This window comes from Castor canadensis, chromosome 11, assembly GCF_047511655.1.
Source record: "Castor canadensis chromosome 11, mCasCan1.hap1v2, whole genome shotgun sequence".
NCBI lineage: Eukaryota > Metazoa > Chordata > Mammalia > Rodentia > Castoridae > Castor > Castor canadensis.
In genome coordinates, this window is record NC_133396.1 from 68193403 (window position 1) to 68209851 (window position 16449).

Sequence of the window (16449 nt, forward strand, 5' to 3'; positions counted from 1 at the left end):
TCCCAGATATCTTTGTACCTTCTAGGCAGGGGGATTCCACCTTGAATCCCCACCTAGCTGCAGGGTCACCTAGCAACCATCAATCATTTCATTTCCATAGGTTAATGTTTTGCTGTTATTTAAACATAGAGGAATGGTTATGACTCAAAATAAGGGACTTGGTGAATGTGTTGTTACCCAAAACATGGAGACAATAGGTGTAATGTTTGGGCATTCCTTTATACAAATAATCCATTCATCAGACAAGCCTTCTGTCCTCTCTCAGTTCCCCTTATTCATTCAAGGATTCTCAAAGAAGGGAGGGTGATGGGTGGAATGTTTGCTGCTCTTAGTGATTTTTCAGATTTACTTCCCAGTTGTCTTAATTTTCTGAATCTGGCGTTCCAAAATATTTTTTTACTATTTTAATTTCACTGTTGCCTCATCCTGTCTATCTTGTCTCAGCCCACAAGAAACTGATGACAAACGGAGCCACTGTGGGAAAGGATTAAGTGACTTCCACAGCCAGAAGAAGGAAGACAATTCAGCTTGTCGCCCATCTAAATCCATCAGTACCTACAGCCTTTACTTCCTTTCTTACCCCACTGGGGATTCTCAATTACACATTCCCAGTCCTCCATCTTTTCACACCACTGCACTGACCTGGCAAGAAACCCCTTTGCTGAGTGATTCCAATCTCTTCTGCAGCTGATCAGCCACACGGAAAAGTTCCTGGGTACATAGATAGGGCCACCAGTCACCTCGAGCCTCAAGGTGTCCTGGCCTACTTGATTTCTCTGTGTCCACAGAAGCAATGCCAAAGCTGCTGTGCTCTCTTTACCATGTGACTTCACCTTCTGGTCATTCTCTGTCATGGATTTGGTAACTACAGATTGGTAACTACAGGTTGTACTGGGGACAAGCGAATAGGAGAAAGCAAAGATTTATTAGGATGACATTAAAAGGGTGAGAAAATGGCAGGCAGCTAGGCAAAGGAGCATAACACACAGAGACAGGGTTAAGAGCAGGTTTTATACTTTATGTTAGACTACTTTTGACTGGCTGTTTCCCTTTTAATGGACATTACTGATTGGTTGTCTCTTCCTCAGATCATGGTTTGAATTTCCCATGTGGGGCACCTCTCCAGGAGGTTTGTTTTTACTTCTGCATTCCATCTGGTCTATTTCCTGTGCTTGACCTATTTCCATGTTCCATCTACTCTTTAGAGTTTATCTGCCATGTCTCCCTAAAATGGGGGCTCCTCCACACTCTCCAAAGCTGCCCTCACTCCAAGCTGGTTTGGGACCCTCTTTCTTTCCTTTCCGAGGGAATCCCTCTCCCCTTCTTTGGATCTCATCCCCTCCATCTCTTCTGTTTGTCTCCTTTTTCTTTCTTCAGCATCTACGACCCTCCCTTTCTACTGACTTTTCAACATTCAGACACGTTCAAATCTCTCTTCTCCTGAAAACAACACAGCAAACCTTCCAAGATCAATTTCAACACAGATAATAATCCTCAGTCCTTGCTTCTCTGACTCCCTTCTCCAAGTGTCACACCTCCTTACATGGATGTTGAGTTTGAATTCCTCTGAAAGCCACATTTTGCTTTCTATTGGTTGTAACAGCAGACACTTTTTTTTGAACTTTGACAGCTTCCTTTCTATATTATTTTTTTCTGTTGCTGCCAAAACAAATGACCACAAACCTAATGATTTAAAATAACACCTCTTCATTAGCTCATGAGTTCCATGAAGTATAAATCCAAAATGGTCCTACCAGGCTCAAATCAAAGAGTTTTTTTTTATTGGAGGCTTTGGTGGTAGAGTCAGCTTCCAAATTGGTTCAAATTACCGGTCTGAGGTTGTTTGTTTGCTCATATCACTGGGGGCTGCCTAGCTTCTAGAGGCTTCTATTCAGTCCCAGTGCCTGGGCCCCACATCTCAGCAATAACAGTGGAGCCTCAAGTTCCCTTCACTTTTGGAATCTCTTTTCCCTTCCCATCTTGTTTCTAAGGACTCATCGGATTACTTGGAACTCTCCAGATAATCTATGATGATCTTCTTAGATTAAGTCCATCTGATTACTTCCCTAATCCCAACTGCAAAGCCAGTCACAGCATTACCTAGAAAAGAGTGCAATCCCACCCTTGTTTTATAAACACCACTCAGTACAATTTAAATTATGCAAGAAGTTTTAATTGTAAATGTTTGATAGTCACATGAGCCTGAGATGCTAGTGTGAGATAATAACTTCAAATAATAAAGTGAAATGTGAGGCAGTGTAAGGGGAGCAATGACAGAGGTGACTCCATTTTGGATGAGAGAGGTACCTTAAAGCAGACATCTAAAGGGGTGTGGGAAACAGCAGGCTTCTCAGAAAAATTACAAGTCTCTTACCAAAATAATAAGATGCAGCTGCACAGTGTGGGTAGTGGTCCAAGGCCAGGACCAGTTGAGCAGAATTTCAAGGACAGGATTAACTGATCAGACCTTCTTGGAATGCTGTGTTCCATAAGGAAAGAGACAGGTGGCCTAGTTCAGTGAGAAGCTAATTCAGTGCCAATCAATCACAAATATAGTTTCAAGGTAAAATAGTTGGACCTAAGCCACGTAATACTCTATATCACACCTATTGTTCAGTTATGCTATGGCTTGTTGGGAGCTTTTGCTGTCCTTGTAATAAACTTTGTGTTTGCTTTACCCTCAACTCTTGGTCCCATGTATTCAATCAGCAACTTTGCCAGGACATGAATTCGGGATCAACAATCCAGTTTCACCAGTACTATACGCAGTAGGCCTTAGAAATGGTCCAAATCTTGGTTCTACTGTCAGCTAGTCAGTCAGTGACCTCAAGCAAAGTCCTTATTTTCTCTGTGCCCAAGCTTTCCCCATCTGGAAAACAAGGATAATGAGTAATAGCCCCTACCCACTGTCAGCAGTGCTGTGAGGATTAAATGGGGAAGTGTGTGAGTAGTTTACTTAGTAATCGGGAAGACGAGAAAGCCCTTAGATGGCCCCAAGTGCCAGGCAGGAGTTCAATCAACGTCAACATTTGAGGATTGTAATTCCCAATGTTTCCAGAAACCCTACAGGAAAACACAACCCAGGTGTCCCTTTGCTAGTTCGAAATCATCAACTAAGCACCTTTCCTGCTTGCCCAGACAACACATCAGTAACACACTTTGCATGTATGTGTTTATAGTCCTGGCCACATGCAGGTAGATGTCCTTATGCAGGACGTCTGCTCCTACAGAAACAGTCAATTTTGCTACTGAGATTATAACATGATATTACAACACTTCCCCAAATAGCTTCCAAATGATGCTAAATATATCAAATTGCTAAAACTTAGTAAAAATTTGAGATACCGTACCAGGTAAACTTCAGAAGAAATAGCAGAAGTTTAACATTTTGATTGTTTCCAGCAAATAACTTGATTAAAGGATAGAAAATATCTCATTTTCTTGTGATGAATGGTAGCCTCAAAGATCTCAGATTTCTCTTGCAACATTTAAAATTTCAGTTTGTGATGGTGCCTGTGCTGTGGTTTGAGTGTTTTGTGACTGTTAGACATGCTGTGACTATTAGAGTACCAGTAGGTCTTGCTCCATGCTTGAAGCGATTCCTGTCTGTTTGGTGGCACCAGGGTTTGAACTCAGGGTCTCACCTTTGCCAGCCAGTGGCCTCCACTCGAGCCACACCCTTAGCCCAGATGACTAATAATATTTTAAATCACTTTTTAAAAATCCCTGATTACATAACGAACATAGATGTATTGTAGAACACACGCAGAAAATGAAAAGTAGGTAGAATAAAACAAAATTCTGCATGTGACTTATTTTTTAACCTACCCTAAAACATTCTTTTAACACTTTTGAAGCTAGCAAATAGAATTTTAGCTTTATAATAACTCATTTTAAATTTACTTTGGAGGAGGACCACAATTATTGGCAAACTGTGTGGTGTCATATGATTCTTGTTTGCATTAGTTTGTATTGTGCCCCTAAAAAGAAAAAAAGGTCATGAGATGCTCACTGGCAACCCAGACTAACATGGAGTGGTGGGGACAGCCACCACTGGGCACACTGGGATGGTGTGTGCCCCAGACTGCCTGCTCGTCAGCTTTAGAGACCTGTGCCCATCACACTTACTCTGTTTAATTTTTCTCACCATGCACTGAAAGGCAGGTGCAGGCTCTAAGATTTCACAATTTGCCAGGTGTGTTTGCATCTAAAACCTAGAAAAAGAAAGTGGAACTTTTCATGGCTTATATTTGGAATCAGATTGGTACCGCTGTGCCTGACTTTAAAAGAAGAAATCTGGTGTGCTTGCCTAGTATGCATGAGGTCCCGGGTTCCAACCTGTAAAAAAAGTACAGTTCCAGTACTGTAAAAAAATTTTTAAAAAGAAGAAGAATGACTCTAGTTCTTATTTCCTGATAGACTGATATTCACTGGTGAGTTGTTTTTAAAGACAGGTAGTCCTTCCTGAGCTGAGTGAGTTGTCATTAGTTCCTGAGCTGAGTGAGTTGTCATTAGTTCCTTGCGCGGGTGCCATAGCTGCCGCCCAGCAAGGTCAGGTCACAGAACTTGAAATAGAACTGCCTACAGAGCCTTGGCACAGATCCTCTGTGAGAAAAACGACAGAACAATAAAAGCTGAGTCTTCCCGTACCATTTCCTCAAACTTCAGGTGACTTTCCACGTACATAAAGTTATGTCAGAGGCTGGTCACAAGTTGTCCTATTAAGCGTTCATGATTTCTAGAGGGCCATACATGGTGGTTCATGCCTGTAATCCCAGCTACTTGGGAGATCAGGATGATCTCAGTTTAAGGCCAGCCTGGGCAAAAAAGTCAGCAGGACCCACATTACAACATACAAACTGGGCATGGTGGCATATGCCTGTAATCTCAGCTATGTGGGAGGCATAATCCGAGAACAGTCCAGGCAAAAAGCATGAGACTCTTTCTGAAAAATAACTAAATGCAAAAGGACTGGGGGTGGTTTTGCTTAAATGGCAGAGTGCCTGCCTACCATGTGCAAGGTCCTAAATAAAAAACCCTAGCATGAGGGGAAAGAGACTTATAGGACCCCAAGTGATGGAACAGGTTGATGTTACATGTAATTAATAAACAGAAAATCTCAGCTTCACACCCAAACCAGCTTTCTGTGTTCTTCAGATCAGTTAACCTTTCTCTTTCATTTTTGTCACCATTATTATTATTATAATAAAAGGATCATGCAGAATCTGGACAGTGCAGAATCTCCATCGTGAATCTGTTGTAAAGATTAAATGAGAACCTGACAATGTACAAAAAAAAGACAACTTTTGCAAGTGTAAGATCACTATGGTTTTCTAACTGGAAAGAGAATGAGAAGGAGCAGATGTCAGAGAGAATGAGGCTCACTTTCTGCATCTCTGTGGCCAAAACTCCAGCTTCACCATAGAATCCTATTTCCTTACATTCAGAGGCCAAATTCTCAGTTAACACCATGTACTGGGTCCCATGGCTGGTGTTTATGGGATATATTAGGCTCTTGTTTCCTGAAGTGGGTAATGTCATATCAGCACACTTCTTTCATCTCCTTAAGTGCACACTTTTTTTATATTGGCATGAAGCTTTTGTTATACATTTATTTTCCTATTTTTAGTGGATCAAAACTATCACATTAGCAATTTGCCACATTAATCATAGAATTTATAAGAAATATTCACAAGGCAATAGAGAACAATGAGGACGTGATTCTGGATCATATCCACTGGAAGTTTAGTAGAATTCAAGTTGCCAATAAATGTGAGAGAACCAAGAGACTAATGCAGCGTGATAGAGCCCAGATCCTGGCAGGCAATGCACCCAAGCTGCCCTCCTACGGTCACCCTTCCACTGGAGACCCAAGTGTCAGACCTATGCTTTCAGAGCAGCACTGTCCAATGGGACACACCATGATGACAGAATATTCTATATTCAACCTGTCCAGTCGATACCTACTGGTTTTGCAAGCTGAGCTTTTATTTAACTAGCCTGCAAATGTGTGGTCACTGGGCAGCAAAGATTTAGTCTAGCTTTTTTTCATGAGGTTTGAGGGGCCCCCTTGTCTACCAAGAGTTCATGCCAATGCTTTTAAACTATGACCTAGATTCTGGGATCCCAAAATTCCCTGCTCTAAGGGCCATGGGCCTGTTTCCAGGAACAGGCACACAGGTGCATTCCCATAACATGGGCTGCACATCACAGGTGTGTGCACCTGGTCTGAGGGATGGCTAAGGGATAAAGTTTAAGATTGTAGTGTTATTTTTCTCCTAACTTATTGGAAGAAATCTGTTAGTAGCTTTTCTAATATTGAACCATCCTCACTTTTCTGGAGTAAATTCTACTTGGAAATAATTTTTATAGTACTAGCAGGATTAATTTGTTAAAATTATATTTAGAACTTTAGTGTTTATTATAGTCATAAGTAATATCGACTTGAAGTTTCTTTGTTCAACCCGGTTTTACTTTAACCTCATAAAATCAGTTGGGTAGCTTTTCCTAAGTTATAAATAAAATTAACATAACATGGGAATTATGTATTCTTGAAAGCTGTGGTAGATGCTTTTCTCATCTGTAATTTTTCCCAATAGTAATTATTATTTCACTGGATTATAGGTTTAGGCTATCTTTTATAATAAATTTCTAATTTTATCCTGTGGGAGTTTGTTGACATGTTCTTTTTAGCATAACACCATCAATTTTGAAATGGTGCCCTATGTAGCTCAACTCAAGAAATACTTTTCCTATGTTGTGCATTCCAAGTTCCATTTACACATATTTATCAGCTTACTAAATGTGATGGTCAAATTCTTTAAATCATTGCTTTTTCTCTTATCTATAGTAGTTACTGATTTTCTAAAGAGGGTGGGATAATTTTCAAAAGTTGTTTAATTACTCTGTATGAATGTAATTTTTTGAGTAATATACCAATCAGAAAAACTCAAGGAATGACAGAAGTGATCAGTCATAGCCTCCTCTTCCTGCTCTTTTTGTTTCTTTTGGCTATACTGGTGTTTGAACTCAAGGTCTCACACTTGCAAGGCAGGCACTCTACCATTTGAACCACTCCACCAACCCTTTTTTGTGTTGAGTATTTTCAAGATAGGGTCTCTCAAACTGTTTCCCTGGGCTGACTTTAAACCTCGATCCTCCTGATCTCTGCTTCCTCTTCCTTCTCCTCTTTCACTTATGTTAATGATTTGGACACACTGAAAATTGGTATACATTGACATTATTGAAAAGAAATATTTCATTTAGAATGAGATGAAGGTGCTTAAAAATCTTAGTTATTGTTAATAGTCCTTTTTTTTTCTTTGCAGTACTAGGGTTTGAACTTACGATTACTAGACAGGTGCTCTAACACTTGAGCCACTCCACCAGCTGTGTGTGTGTGGGGGGGGTATTTTTTGAGATAGGATCTTGTTTTTGCCTGGGCTGACCTCCAACTATGATCCTCCTGATCTTTGCCTCCTAAGTAGCTAGGAGGCATGAGCCACCGGCACCCAGCCCAACTAATTGTCAGATTGGCCTAAAAGTATTTAAGAGTCTGCTCCTTTTATATTGTGGGTGGTGGTCATGTCTTGACAGCTGTAGCATGAAAACATGCTAGGTACACATTGTGGATTTAAGATCTGTGGGAGTAACACTTTAACTGTTTATTCTGAGCAAAGACAATATCACAAGCATGAGCCTGGAGTACCTCACACCAGTCGATAGATGCATCCGGGTTGTTGCAGAGTTTCCTATAAAAGCATTTCGCATCTTGACTCTTCACTTCGGGACCAAAGAGCTGCTGCACCGATTCATAAAATCTTTCATAATCAATTATATCTGTGGTGGAAAAGCACATTTTCATCAAATTCTAAGGACTGAATTTCATATTTCAGCTACTTTTCTATTTCCCAAGTTTTTATTTCCTTTTTGCACCTATAAAAATCAAATTTATTTGCAATTTAAAGATCTTGTCTTTAGAAACTTAACTAGGCTGTTGGCTGAAATTTACTAATTCAGAAGAAAATATTTTTATGTTGGTCTTCTGCACCCTCTCCAAAGTTTTGAATCAATTATTTTAGGAATTTTGTGCAAGAATACAGAAATAAGAAAATGAATTACTTCTTTCTTGTGAAGACTTCCAATTGGAGTCTCTGCTAGGATTCATCTTTTTTTTATTTTATTTTATTTTTGAATTTGCATACATTAATAATATGAAGGGATTTCATTGTGGTAATTCCTTACATGCATACAGTGTTCTTTGAACAAGTTCACCCTTCCCCCCAAGAATTCAAGAATGTATTCCCTTTCTCTGTCTCTCTTCCTCTCTCTCTCTTTCTCCACCCTCCCCCCTTTTTTTAAGAGGTTCTGGGCTTTGAACTCATGGCCTCACACTTGGTAGACAAAACACTCTACCATTTGAGCTATGCCTCCAGTCCTAGGATTCATCTTAAGTGTACGGTAGACCTGTGCAAAGAGCAATTACTGAGTGGTTCTTTGACACTGTGTAAACACACACACACTCACACACACACACACACACACACACACTACCTGAATCTTGATTTTACCAATTTTAATGATTCATATTGAAGGAGTTATATACAAGGATTCTTCAAACGGTATAGAAACAAAGTCAGATTGTTTTATTTAGTTAACAAAGTTATATTGAGTATTATGTGTCAGAACTGAACTAGACATTGGACTTACATAAGCAAAGTCCCTGTTCTTCTGGGGCTTGCATTCTAGTGGGAGGATCAGAAAAACTAACAAGTGAACAAACAAGTCACAGATGGCAGCAAGCAAGGCTCGTAAATAGAGACAGACATGAAATTAGTGGTTGTCTGTTCATTGCTGCAAAAGGGCACAAGGGAACTTTCTTTCTAGGATTCTAGCATTATTCCTCCTAGTCTGGGCTGGCGCTATAGGTATGTCCACTAATGTTCAAATTCATGGGGTCACATACTTAAGGTTAGTTACATCATGAATTAGTGACATTGTGGGTATGTCATACCTTAGCAACAAAGTGAAAAAAAAACAAAGATAAATAAGCAGATAAGTGAGAAGGAAATCAGTGGGGAGAGGTGTGATAGCCTGCATGATGTTAGGGATGGAAGGGCTTCAGGGACGTTTCTCTGAGGAGGTGGATTAAAAAGTCAGAAGGGAGTCAGCCAGGTTAAAGTAGACAGGAACATTTAGACAGAGTGTAAGAAACAGAAAGCCCTGAGGGTGGGCAGAGCTTGCTGCTCTGGGAAGGTCAGGGAGGACAGAGAATGGTGGGTCCTGGGGAATGTGCTGTGAGCCAAGACCAGAGACCAAGCAGGGCTGAGCTGGAGTCAGAGTTGGTACTCTATTCTCAACATGATGGTAGACTAGAGGAAAGTGACATTATCTCACCTACATTTTGCTTTTTAAATGCACTGTGACCACTGTAAGAAGGCAACATTGGAAGCTGTAAAACCAGTGGAGGGTTGGATATTGTATTAGCTCAGGCTTCAGATGGTGGAGGTTTGGGCTAGGGTGATACCGAGCCTGACTGCATGCTGTGGAGTCCCATTTATGCCTCTTTTCTCAACTCAATTATCAGAAACATACTATTTCACTCTTGAAAGTGTCCCCAGTTGAATGGTAAAGAGTTATAGGCACCCTAGAGATAGCAGTGGACATGTGAGATATGATCGGAAGTTGCACTGCACAGATTTGTGAGTGGATTGGATATCATTGGGAGCAGAAAGTGATGAGTGAAGGAAAGGCTGGAATATAGAGCAAAGGCTTTCATACAGGGGGGTTTTGGTGTCTCATACCCCCAAACACACAGAGAGAGAAAGAGAGAGAGAACAAAAAATTATTTGGCCAAAATGTCACTAGTCCTAAGGTTGAGAAGTCTTATTGTTTCTGGTTTCAAAACTCAGAAATGTTGGTTAATGGGAAGGGACTATGCCTCCCAGGGAAAATAAAATATTCCATTTTGGTCATGTTAAATTTGGAATTCCTGTGAGACATTCAAATAGTTATTTAGCTATTTTAAGCTTATACCAACTAGTGTCACTGAATGAGGGTGATGAGATTTCCCTGTCCTGGGATGATCTGAATTCTAATAGGTCATTGGCAAGATTTAAGAGTGATGTTACTGGGACAAATCCCTGCAGTCTACCTAATATCATTTTTGAGGTAGACACTGTTCCATTGAAAATATTCTTGCCTGGTGAAGTAACTGCCTAGGAAGTTTGAGGCCCTAAATTCAATTCCCAGTACAAGAAAGAGAGAGAGAATGTAAGAAAGAGAGAAGGGGAAAGAAGGGACAAAAGAGGGAAGGAAGGAGGAAGGAAGGGAGAGAGGAAAGGAAGAAAACATTCTTAAGCTAGGCATGGCTGTCTATACCTGTTCTCCCAATATTCAGGAGGTTGAGGCAGGAGGATCTTGAATTTGAAGCCAGCCTAAGCTACATAGGGAGTTCAAGGACATAGTGAGAGCCCCATCTGAAAGAAAGAGAGAAAGGAAGAAAGAAAGAAAGGAAGAAAGAAAGAAAGAAAGAAAGAAAGAAAGAAAGAAAGAAAGAAAGAAAGAAAGAAAGAAAGAAAGAAAGAAAGAAAGAAAGAAAGAAAGAAAGAAAGAAGGAAGGAAAGAAAGAGAGAGAAAGAAGGAAGGAAGGAAAGAGAAAGAAAGAAAGAAGGGAAGAGAGAGAGAGAGAAAGAAAGAAAGTAGGGAGGGAGGGAGGGAAGGAGGAAGGAAGGGAGGGAGGGAGGAAGGAAGGGAGGGAGGGAGGAAGGAAGGGAGGGAGGGAGGAAGGAAGGGAGAGAAGAAGGAAGAATGGAAGAAGAATGGAAGGAAGGAAGGAAATTCTCTCCAATTCTTAGTTCCTAACCTACAGAAAAAAGTAACCTGTTTTTCCAATATTTGTTAATAGAAATGAATTTATTTCAGACAGTATTAGCAGCCTGATGTAAGGTATGATTCCATTTTTCATCTCCTCAGTCTTTTAAACTAGTCTCTCAGTCATGGAAGGTCATTTGTCCAGCAGTACTTGTATTTAGTCTTTTTCTTTTTCTTTTCCTTTTTTTTTTTTTTTTGATAGAGGAAGGAAATTTCCAATGCAGCTCTGTGATTGCAAGCTTCTCAAGGAAAGCAAGGCAAGCTCATTTGTTCAGTGCACATTTCAGGAGTGCCTCTTGACACCAGACTGTGCTGGCTCTATAGTATCAAAACCTTCAAAGCACTCCTAGGTCAGTGGTAGGGAAGGAGGGACAGAATGGAACACATCCCTATCAATATCAGCAGGCTAAATACAGCAGGTCAATTCCTCCATTCAGCAAAAAGTATGTTAGCAGTGCTGGAAATGGCTGTGCTTGGGGAAAGTCTGGAAATTTTTGCAAAGAGGTGACAATCGATTTGTGTCTGGAAAGGTGAACAGAAATTTACAGTAAAAAAAAAAAGGAAGAAAAGAACTCTACATTAGAGGAATGATGTGTACAAAATTAGAGTCACAAAAAGTCTAGCATACTTAGAAATGCTGCAAAGTTCATAACAGGACAAGATGGAAAGTGCCAGGAGCTGTCTGAAAAGGTAGGTTGAGGTAGATTGTGAATGTCACCATGTGCCAAGTTAGTATACATGGATTTTAAAGGTGAGCTAATAAGCCAGGGCTACAGTAGGTCCAGTTTTTGAAGGAAAAACTCTCTGCAGAAGTACAGAGAAAGGAATAACTCTTGGTAGGAAGACTGTTAGAGCAAGACAGTTTTAGTAACTGGAGAGAGAGACCAAGACATAGTCAAAGGTTTTACCAAGATGTCTGCTTAGGAGATAGGTGGATAGTGTTTACACCGTAAGACTGAGTGCGAACCCAGCAGGCAAAGCTCAATGAGAAAAAGATGCAAAACCAGAATGAAAAAGAGGAATCAGGAGAGAGTGGGGTGACAAAAGACACAGGAGGAGAAGGATTCAGGGGTTTCTCAAAGCAGAGCAGCTAACAAGGTCACTGCAGTGAAATGACCAAGTGGGTGCAATCATATTAGTTTATGGCATCTTCAGCAGTGCTGAGGGAAGCTAGCCTGGAGCAGGTGGGAAGCAAAGAGGCGATGCCACGGGGAAAGTAGCAGAGAAGCAAAGGAGAGACACACAGTGGTGGCTCAAAGGGAAGAGAAATTCAAGGGCAAGACGCTGGAGCATATTTTTAGAATGAGAGGACGAAGCCAGTGGGAAAGAAGATTTCGTGGCTGTTGCAGCAAAGTGATAGCCTTGGAGCGGAGGACGGAAGGCAGGTGCTGCTTTAGGTAGTTTAGAACTGGAGGAAAGGGAGTTTGAGAGAATTCTTGTCTTTGGACCTGGCTTTCTCCTGTGATACAGGAAGCTTGGCTGGGAGGAGCGCAAATCCCCTAGAGGATTCGGAAAAGTTGCTGAGGTTTCAGAAAATAAATTGCAGTGAGAGGCAGAACAAACAGAGGAGAAAAGGAAAGCTTTGTAACTTAATTGGAAAGGTCAATCTAGATCACAAGATGAAAAGAGCATAGCTAAAATGTCGGACACTTACAATACTCCAACACTCCCAGGCGGGGAAGACTTGGGCAGGTGGCTCATCTCTACCTCCCATTTTTTCACAAAGAAAATGGTAATATTTGCCTATTTAGATTGACATTGAAATCAAATGAAATTATATTTATTATAGCGACTTATAAAGTAAGTCAAATAATGCCAGTTTGGGTTTGGACACCAAAAGTCAAGATTTTTAGTTACATCTTACTACACAGGTTGGCACACTGAAAAGATGGCCAAGCTGTCCCTTCAGCAGGTATGTGGACCCTGCTTCTTCTTCAACAGAGTTTGCTCTGTTGGCTTTGACTGTGCTATTCAGCCTTACTCTTTTGTTTTTCTGGTATTGCTGGGTTAACCCAGGGCCTTCAGCATGCTAGATAAGCACTCTACTATTTGAATCAGGCCCCCAGCCCTTTAGTTTTTATTCCATTTTTGAAGCAGGGTCTGGCTACCTTTGTCCAGGCTAGCCTCCAGCTCCTGAGTAACTGGGATTATAGGCATACACCACCATGCCTGGCTCAACCTTACTCTTCATGCTGTCCTCAACATCCCAAAACTGAACATCGTACTGTTCCTTCCACCTAGCCATGGTCATGATGTACTTTTACTCTCTGTTTTGGTTTCTCTGCTTCTCCACTTCCACCACATACACAAATCACTCCTGCTTGGAGACATGAGGAGTGTTGCCCAGGCAGTAGAATCCTATATCTCACCATACTGTAGGTAAACAGATGATAGGGTGAGTGAGTGCTCCCCAAGGGCCTGTGTATGTCAAAGGCTTGGTGGCCAGCCCATGGTGCCTTCGGGAGGTGGTGGAACTTTTATAGGATGGAGCCTAGTGGGAGGAAGTTAGGTTATTGAGGATGTGCCTTTGAAGAAGAGGAGTATTGGCCCCTGGCCCCTTCCTCTCTCTTCCATGACATGAGCAGCTTCTTACATCACAGGCTCTCACCATCACATACTGTCTCACCACAGGCACAAAAGCAACAGGCCAACAAGCCGTGGACTGAAGCCTCCAAAACAAACCTTTCCTCTTCTTAAGTCAATTATCCCAGATATTTTGTTATAGAGATGGAAATCTGAATAACACAGTGACACCATTGGCTTCCCACATGGTCACTATGCACTATTGAGAATATAAGGTCAGCCAGTAAACCATCAAATGATGGTGCCTACAGAAGAACTCTAGTTTTGCAATTGAGACAACTAAGGTTCTGAAAAGTAGAAAATGCTTCCCCAAATCCAGTTAGCTATTTAAGGACAGAAAAAATACTCAGGTCTTGCCCTAATTCAGGTGCCATGTCGCTTTTCTCTGACTGCTGAAGCCGTGTCCCAATTCTAATCAACGGCCCCAACTGTTCTTACCTTCTTTTTGGATAAGCAATCCTGCTCTTTCATCTTTTTTCTGGGCTGCAGTCTGTTCAACCAGTTGTTTAAACCCATTCAAGGCTTCTTTGAAACTGTTGATCTGAAGTGACTTGTTAAAGCGTTTGTCCTCTCTGGAGTCCATATAAGCTTAGGGAATCTTTTATTTCTGCATAGAAATAATACTGCAAATTTACCAATGTGGGAAGCCTTCCAGTTCTTACAATACGTCTCTGCTATCTCGTTTTTTCCCTAGGTCTCATTCCTTTGATCTTAAAATCCCATTTTATGGGGAGGAGTAAGAATTGTCAGCAGGATGTGAGCCAGGAAGAAAGCTGGCTTCAGTCTAATGTGTTTCACATGGGTAAACACTTCAGTCAAACCCCTGACCTCACAATGTCACCAGTGTCCTTTACATCACAATATCTCTGTAAATCCCTACTTTTTCTCAAGGGGGTTGCGGTCCCCCCAGAGGGATGTGTGTGTGTGTGTGTGTGTGTTCACTTCTTAAGAGGGAAGCAGACGGGTCAAGTCCTAGCAAGGAAACCGGGCATCACTTTCTCCTCCTGTATCTCTTCTCACCTCAAGCCTTTTGTCTACTTCATGATACTGCATGAAGTGAGGTTCACACTCATTCTTGTAGCTATACTAAGTATGAAAATTTGAACTTCTAAGGTTAAAATTATATTTTAGCCCCTGCCATTTCTGCCACAAGTGAAGACATTTCTTGCTCCTTTATGTACTGACCTGGGTTAAAATAATAAAATATGCTAAGAATAAGGAAGTAGTTCCTGGTTCTGTGGATTTTTCAAGGTAAGGAGTCAGTTGAAAGGAAAAGAGGCCTTTCTGTATCTCTTTTCCTTTAATTGAAATCTTCAGTCTTATTCATTTCAATTGCTTTCCAATCTTCAACTTTTTGTGGAAAGAGATATCTGTTTAGCAACAGTTATCTTCCTATGACTTAAGTGAGTTGGATGAGGTTGCTACTCCCTTGCTTGTCCATCTGTTAAAACATCTCAGCAAGACCTCGCACTCAGAGATGAAGCACATTGTCTTGGGTGGGTCCTCAGGTTCCATCCCTGTCCCCTTGGTATGCATCTCTGGCCACCATCTATTAAGAAAGAAAATATCTATGTAATATTCTAAATAGAGAATCTCCAACACTATTTATTTCTTCTTTTTTCCCCTAAATACTATTCAGTAATATCTGGAGAACCAATTTTCCTATAATACTTATGCTGCGTTTTTATACTCATTTATCCATTCATTCTGTTGAACACCTAATTCATACTAGGGGCTGTTTTGGGCACTGATGACACAACAATAGAAAATAGCTTCTTTTCTTGGTGGTGGTGGTACTAGGGTTTGAGCCCAGGGCATCACACTTGAGCCATGCCCTAAGCCCTATTTTTTTGCTTTAGTTTATTTTTTTAAATAAACTAAAGAGTCTCATGCTTTTGCCCAAACCAGGCTCAGACCATGATCCTCCTGCCTCTGCTTACAGCATAGCTGAGATTATAAGCATGTGCCTCATGCCCGGCTTGCTTGATGAGGTGGAGTCTTACTAACATTTTGCCCAGGCTGGCCTCAAACTACAATTCTCTTGTCTTCACCTCCCAAGAAGCTGGGATTACAGGCATGTACCACCATGCCCAGGTCACCAAATGACTTCTTGAATTTATGATCTAATGGAGAAGACAAAGAAACAAACCAGCAAATAGTATGTAAAAAAAAGAGAGTAGAGGGGTGCGTATGTGTGTGTGTGTGTTGAGGTTGGTAGGGGAGATGAGGAAAGGTAAACTACTTTATTAATAAAGAGACATTTGAGCAGAAACCAGAAGGTAGAGAGGTAGCAAGCCATGTGGATAGATGGTAGAAATGTGTTCTAGGGAACAGCGGGAATAAAGTCTTGAGATCAGCATAGGCTCCACATGTCTGAGGAACATCAGAAAGCCCAGTGGGACTGCAGTGATAAGAAGAACAAGATGGGGTGCTAAGGTTAGAGAGCCAGGGGTGGTGACCAGATAATGTGAGACCTTGAAGGCTGCTGTAAGGACATTGGCTTTCCTTCAAAAAATGGAAAGTGTTTTGAGCAGAGTACTGCCATGACCTGACTTATATGGGAAAGGATTGCTCCAGGCACTTTGTGAAGCATGAGCTGAAAGTGAAAAAAGCTAGAAGCAGAGAAAGCAGTGAGGTCATGCAGGGAAAATGACTCTCCAAACCCTAGTCAGTATAATGCCAGTGTGCAGCAGGCCACCATTAATCTGTTCCTTGTACCAAGGTGCTAACTGCAGCAAAGCAGAGCCATCCTTCTCAGGATCTGACAGTGTTCTCTGGAGACCTTTGAAATTTCTGATAAGGGCAAGAACAGTGTACCTGAACTGGTATTTCTTCTTTGACCAGTTTTGCGTTTGCCCTCTGCTGGGTGCCACATAAACTTAGAGCTTGGGAGTAGGGGTTCATGGGTAGTGGGGCTTACAAGCTAAACACATTTACTTGTCAAGATAGACTTGTTTGAGTCATTCTTCATCTGTCAGTGCTGTCCCAATTCAG

At 41.2% G+C, this 16449-nt stretch overlaps 1 protein-coding gene across 1 annotated transcript in view; it reads right to left on the reverse strand.

The window, feature by feature from the left end:
* Nucleotides 1–14038, reverse strand: part of Wdr64 (WD repeat domain 64) — a 131758-nt gene extending 117720 nt beyond the window's left edge. Inside the window, exons 1-2 of the mRNA XM_020174737.2 lie at nt 13894–14038; nt 7709–7839 (exon numbers count right to left, since the gene is read on the reverse strand). Of these exons, the coding sequence (XP_020030326.2) occupies nt 7709–7839; nt 13894–14038 (276 nt within the window). The remainder of the gene's footprint in view (nt 1–7708; nt 7840–13893) is intronic.
* Between the last annotated feature and the right edge of the window lie 2411 nt (nt 14039–16449).